Here is a 6881-nt window from a genome sequence, read left to right as displayed (position 1 = left end):
TATATATATATATATATATATATATATAATCTGTGTGTTTGTGTGTATGAGAGAGAGAGAGAGAGAGAGAGAGAGAGAGAGAGAGAGAGAGAGAGAGAGAGAGAGAGAGAGAGATCATAATTCAAAACTGGCGGGGTTTGAAGTATGGTAATATGACCATATCCACGTAACCTTAAATTGGATCTTGACTGTCGTTAAGATTTCTGCAATAACTATTTGCCTAATGCGCAGAAAATTAAGAATTGTTGATCTTGAAATTCGCTTTGGCCATTTGAGTAAAACAATTAAAGCTCAAATTTCAGGATTTTAATATTAGTCTTTTTTTTTTTTTAAAGAACGATGTTTCTGAGAGCTAAGAGCAGTACAGACATGGGCCAGTTTTATTTATAATTTTATTAATTGGGACAACGAAATTTTTTTTTTATTTTCATTGTCTTGAAAAGTTTTTATATGAAAGGTAAGCCGTATAGGAAAAGATAAGAAATGTTTGTAGATTACGGAGTTATCCGTAAGTAATTGATACAAACAGGTCTGTGTTTGTGTTCAATAAAATATTTTGAAAGTTCTTATATTGTAAACATTGTTACTCTTGCGAATGTAAAGGTTCAACATAATGTGTTTGTTTATTACAATAGCAAGTATTTTAGATATATCACTGATTGTTGCAAGTTCTTGTATAAGAATTTTTTTTCATTTCTCTGTCATAATAAAGATTTTTTTTTAGTGATAAAGAAATCTTCATGTTTCTGTCATTGAAGTATTGATATATTTTGTAGGTAAAAAACCCAGATAACTATTGTTAGTTTTGATTATGGTAAGCAATTTTCACCTCAAAGAGAAGCATTAAGTTCTTGATAGAGTAAGTATTTGAATAATAGAGTAATAGGGTAAAATATTTAGCTTTTGATAGAGATACCATAGAGTAAACCTTCAACTTTTAATAGGATAACCATTTAGCATTTAACGGAGTAAGCATTTAGTTGTTGATGGAGTAAGGAATTAGATTTTCATATAGTAAGTAAATAGCTTTTGATAGAATAAGCATTCAGCTTTTGATAGAGTGAGCAATTTCCTTTCGATATAATAACCTTTAGGTTTAGATAGAGTAATCATCTAGCTTTTAATAGGGTAAGCAATAAACTCAATACTTATACTCATAAACATATATTTATATAAATAATACACATTGGATTTCGTCGAAAAGAAAGGAAGTCAGGGAAAGGGTTATTTAGCCATGTCTAGTGGTAGGAAGGCTCGGGAGTGTAGGAAGGTGCAGGTTGGTAGGATGGTGCAGGCTTGTATGCAGGCTCGTGGTGGTAGGACTGGGGTTTGAAGGTTACTGGAGGACCGTATTCGTGAGGGTACTGGGGCTCCCCGTAATAGGAGACCTCAGCTTGATATCCTCCGTAGGGACTGGCAACGTAGGTCACCTGCAAGTCAAAGGAATTATTAGAATAAGACATATAATTTCAAAGTGTACCGTAGGTAGTCTGAAAGTTGATTTCTTATTACGTCTTCTTGCGTAATCAGATTTAGTGCCTACGGGCAAATCAAAGTGTGAACGGATATTGAAAGAAATAAATTATAAAAAGGTATATGAAAAAGATACTTTTTGTAACTTATAGATAAGGGAAAAATTAAATTTTTATTGTGTCTGTTATATCATTAGAGGTAAAACCTATGGTCTAGTAAAAGAGAGAATTGGGTTTGGAATAAATTGATATAGTTTTAAGAAAGGTATACTATTTTTTTTTTTGTATAGATACTGAGAAATTCAAGTTGGAAACTTGAAAAATTTACATTCTTTTTAATTGAAAGTACTAAGAAATTAAAATGAATTTTATAACTGAGTGGATGTTAAGAAAGGTGTGAGACTTACAGTCTGCTTGCGTCCGTCGGGGAGTTGAACAGTGTAAGATCCTTTGACGTTCTGTCCGTCGGATTCCTCAGTCTGGGCGAAGTCTGTGCCAGCATACTCGTCTTGAACGGCGTAGTTGTACTGGTACGGCTTTGGTTCCTGTGCAGAAATAAAGAGTTACTTTATTCAAAAGGAAGTTTTTCATTGGGAAATATATTATTAGTATCCTGCTCTGGAGAGAACAAATGATAAGGATCTTTATGTTATACATTTCCTTACCTCTTTGTATGTCTGCTGGTGTGCAGGAGGTCCATAACTGTCGGAAGGAGCAGACAAAGCCAGACCCACCAGCATAACCAGAACAGCAACATCGATATGAAGTGCTATTTTAGCTGCCCATCTATTATCTGTCATTATCAATATATGTCCTATCTATGTAAATTTCTTTTTCCTTCATTTTGGTAGAATATCTTTCACTTTTAATTCGCTCTCTTATCCGTGTTGCTCCTTTTCTCTCTCCTACTGCTATTCCTATCATTATTCTTTTTGTAGTTCTTTGAGTTGTAACTAGCTCACGTTCTATTGCTTTATTAAGGCAGTAAGTTTCCGATGCATAAGTTAATACTGGTAGAAGCATCTAATTAATTACCTTTGTTTTTAGAGAAAGTGGATCTTTATTTCATAATCTCATTTTGTTTACTAAAAGGTCTCCATCCCATGTTCATCATTTTTTTTTAAATTTTCGGTCTCATGTCCTGGTGAAACATTTACTATTTATCCTAATTACATATATTCATTAATAATCCCTAGAGGTTTGTCTATAACTTTCATTTATTACCTCTGTATTTTCATTGAACACAGTCTTAGTTTTACTCGCATTCATTTTCAGTTCTACATTTCTGCTTTCTCTATTCAAATCTTTCCTCTTTTGCAATCCCTCCCATGATTCACTAAACAGAACTGTGTCATCTGCAATTCTCAAGTGTTAAAGTATTCCCCACAATGTTAGAAAAAATCGTAATTTTAATCCGAAATTGTCTGTAAAAATATACTGTTCTCAACCGTATTTCATTGAAATACATACGACCGTAATTTTCCCTTACATTGTTATTATCATTTACGGTTTGATGACCGTAATATCACTTTTTTACGTCAATATATCCGTTTTTAAAACGGTAAAACCCCTGGAGTAAATGTTGCCAGACATTTACCGTTTGTTTAATGCTTATTTTTAACAGTGCATTAATGTTGAATCCTTCATTGTCCTAATCTAAATTCTTTAAAACTAGAAAAAGGTGGCCACTCTTTCTAACTCTTTCTAACCCCTGTCGTAATCGGAATTTTTTCACTACCTTTATTTAGTTTTAGAATTGCTGTACTTGTATAGATATCTTCAAGTGTTTTAACATAAGATTCCTTTATCCCTTGTCTTTGAACGGCTTTCCTTACTGCAGGAGTTTTGACAAAATGAAAAGCTTTCTCATAATCTATAAATTCCATACATAGTGGTTTGTCATTCTCTGTAGATTTTTCCCTTAATTGGTTAGTTGGTGAATACCCTCTTCTGAATCCTGCCCGCTCTCTTGGTTGATTAAAATCTAGCTTTCTTTCTATTTGGCCTATTATGATCTTTGTAAATATCTTATATATTACCGAGAGTAAATTTATTGGGAGGTAATTTTTCACGTCTTTTGTGTCCCTCTTTTTGCGAATTAGAATAAGGTGTTTCCAAGCTGTAGGTATAGAGCATTCTTGCAGACATTTTCTGTAAAGTTAAGCGAGTTTTACTACAATGAAATCTCTTCCATCTATTATTGAATGAATTTTTAGGCCATCTTCTCCTGCTGCTTTGCCTCTTTTCATGTCTTTCAATGTTTTATTTATTTATCCTACTGTTATGTTTGGTACTGTCGCAGATGTTTCATTATTTTTAAAGACAAAGTTATTTCCTATATCACTATTTTAAGGATTCCAAAAAAATTTATTACTCCATCTTTTTTTATAATATTTCCATTTTCATCGTTTAAAGCATAACATCTAATGCGTCCCTGTTCGAACTCTTCTTTTCATAAAATTTGATGCTTCTTCCTCTCTATAGTGTTTCCGCAATTTTGGTCTGATTTTGTATGAATATCGTGAATGAATGAATGATTTGAAGTTCTCTGGCATCTTGACATCGAAGAATATGAATATCGTAGGTTTATAGTTTGTTTATTGCTTTGGATTTTACCCTCATTTCAAAAATTTCCTTGATTAGATTTTCAGTGTTCTGATAGTTTTGCATAATATTGTTTGGGAACTTTTCCAACCATCTCTTGTGCTGATTCTAGACATGAGCCAGTTTTTTTTTATTAATTGAGGTAGCGAAATTTAACCAATTTCGTGTGCGTTTTTTTTTTTTATTATTATTATTATTATTATCATTATTATTATTATTAAAGTTAACAAGCATTGAATAAGGTCTGAAATATGTAGACTACGGAGTTATTCATAAGTAATTGATACAATTATTACTTTGTTTGAGGTCAGTAAAATATTTTGATAGTTTATTCATTGTAAACATTTTTACTCATGGCAATGTAAAGTTTCCACTAGTCAGTACATTGCAGTAGCAAGTCTTGTAGATCTATCAATGACTGTTGCAAGTTCTTGTATAAGAACATTTTATGATTCCACGTTAGTGTTTTTTTTATTTTAGTTTCTTTATGTCTTGGTAAAGATATTCCTGTCTTAATAAAGATATTCATAGCGGTAAATAAATCTTGTTTCTGACATTGAAATATTAATATTTTCTGAAAAGTACCAAAACCCTGATAACTTTCGTTAGTTTTTATAATGGTAAGCAATTATATTCTTACATAATAAACATTAAGCTTTGAATAGATTAAGTATTTAGTTTTAGAGTAAACATTTAACATTCAATTGGATAAGCATTTAGCTTTGACAGAACAAGCAATTAGCTTTTGATAGAGCAAGAAATTAGCTTTTATAGAGTAAGCATTTAGCATTTGATAGAGTAAGCAATTAGCTTTTGATAGAGTAAGCATTTAGCATTTGATAGAGTAAGCATTTAGCATATGATAGAGTAAGCAATTAGCTTATTATAAAATAAGCATTTAGCTTTTCATAGGGCAAGCATTTAGCTTTTCATAGAATAAGCATATAGCTTTGATAGAACAAGCAATTAGCTTTTTATAGCGTATGCATTTAGCTTTTGAATAAGTAAGCAATTACCTCTTGGTGTAATGAGGCAATTAGCTTGTGACTGATTAAGCGTTCAGCTTTTGATTAGGGTAATCATCTAACTTTTAATAGGGTAAGCATTAAACTCAATACTTATTCTCATAAACATATATTTATATAAATAATATACATTGGATTTCGTCAAAAGGAAAGGAAGTCAGAGAAGGTTATTTAGCCATGTCTAGTGGTAGGAAGGCTCGGGAGTGTAGGAAGGTGCAGGTTGGTAGGATGGTGCAGGCTTGTATGCAGGCTCGTGGTGGTAGGACTGGGGCTTGAAGGTGACTGGAGGGCCGTATTCGTGAGGGTACTGGGGCTCCCCGTAATAGGAGACCTCAGCTTGATATCCTCCGTAGGGACTGGCAACGTAGGTCACCTGCAAGTCAAAGGAATCGTTAGAATAAGACATAATTTCAAAGTGTACTGTAGATAATCTGGAAGTTGATTACACATCATGTCTCCTTGTGTAATCAGATTTAATACACACTGTCAATTGAAAGTATGAATATTGTTGTGAAAGGAATTAATTTTAAATAGACATTTAAAGAAGACACCTTTCTTTATCGTATAGATAAGGGAAAATTAAATTCATAATATATCGCTTATTACTTATATCGTTGGATGTAAAACCTACTGTGTGGTAAAAGAGAGAATTGGGTTTGAAATAAATTATTGAAGAATTTCAAGAAAAATATACAATTTTAAAGTGTAGATACTGAGAAATTTAATTAATTTTATGACTAAGTGGATGTTAAGAAAGGTGGGAGACTTACAGTCTGCTTGCGTCCGTCGGGGAGTTGAACAGTGTAAGATCCTTTGACGTTCTGTCCGTCGGATTCCTCAGTCTGGGCGAAGTCTGTTCCAGCATACTCGTCTTGAACGGCGTAGTTGTACTGGTACGGTTTTGGTTCCTGTGCAGAGAAGAAGAAAAAAAAGTTAGTTAATTCAAGAGGAATTTTTTCTTTAGGAAATATATTATTAGTATCCTGCTCTGGAAAGGACAAATAATAAGGATTTTTTGTTGTATATTTCCTTACCTCTTTGTATGTCTGCTGGTGTGCAGGAGGTCCATAACTGTCGGAAGGAGCAGACAAAGCCAGACCCACCAGCATAACCAGAACAGCAACCTGAGGGAATGGGAGAGTTCAGGTAACATTTCTCTTGTCTGTGGTCGTTTATAACATTGATCACATTTGGATAGCATGGAGAAGAGGAGGATACATTTGATAGAAGGCATTGGAGAGGGTGTATCAGGCAACCGACCCCTTATTGTAAGGATAACGGTGGAAAAGTAGAAGAGAAGAGAAGATTTATAGCGTTTAATTTAGAGTTCCACTTCAATAAATAAGTTCCTCGGCTGAATGGTCTACGCCTCCATCTTCGTCAGAAAGAAAATAGATGTTGAAAGAAATAACAGTATATCACACTCTCATCACTTGCTTCTACTGTAGGTGCTATTTTTACCTTCGTGTACATGATGATCGTCCTGTTCGTTGGAAGGCGAAGAAGAAAATGATGTCGAACCTACAGAGGAGTTGAGCTTTTATAGGAGTGGCTTCGATATTGACGACCTTCAGGATCATTTGGTGGTTTTTTCGAGAAGTTTTACAAATATAGATAATGCCCTCCAGTCTTTTTTCGGGGAGGGGTGGGGGAAGGGGAGAAGGAAAGCACCTCGCCCTTTCCATGAGTTCATTATCGGCCATCGATATAAAGTAAGTGCTATTTTAGCTGTCCATCTATTATCTGTCATTCTCATTATTTGTCCTATCAATGCCCATTT

General features: G+C 33.7%; 2 protein-coding genes across 2 annotated transcripts; both read right to left on the bottom strand.

Moving 5' to 3' along the window:
- Positions 1–1220: 1220 nt before the first annotated feature.
- Positions 1221–2221, bottom strand: LOC137653328 (larval cuticle protein A2B-like). Its single transcript, XM_068386697.1, has 3 exons — positions 2138–2221; positions 1880–2017; positions 1221–1430 (listed from the first exon to the last, which is right to left on the bottom strand). Exons 1-3 carry the CDS (start codon positions 2210–2212, stop codon positions 1239–1241), a joined length of 405 nt encoding a protein of 134 aa, XP_068242798.1. The 5' UTR covers positions 2213–2221; the 3' UTR covers positions 1221–1238.
- Positions 2222–5247: 3026 nt separating this feature from the next.
- LOC137653326 (larval cuticle protein A2B-like) lies at positions 5248–6594 on the bottom strand. Its single transcript, XM_068386695.1, has 4 exons — positions 6563–6594; positions 6136–6225; positions 5872–6009; positions 5248–5474 (listed from the first exon to the last, which is right to left on the bottom strand). Exons 1-4 carry the CDS (start codon positions 6572–6574, stop codon positions 5283–5285), a joined length of 432 nt encoding a protein of 143 aa, XP_068242796.1. The 5' UTR covers positions 6575–6594; the 3' UTR covers positions 5248–5282.
- Between the last annotated feature and the right edge of the window lie 287 nt (positions 6595–6881).

The sequence above is a fragment of the Palaemon carinicauda genome, chromosome 14 (genome assembly GCF_036898095.1).
Source record: "Palaemon carinicauda isolate YSFRI2023 chromosome 14, ASM3689809v2, whole genome shotgun sequence".
In the NCBI taxonomy this organism is placed as follows: domain Eukaryota; kingdom Metazoa; phylum Arthropoda; class Malacostraca; order Decapoda; family Palaemonidae; genus Palaemon; species Palaemon carinicauda.
This window is presented reverse-complemented; position numbering and strand designations above follow the sequence as displayed.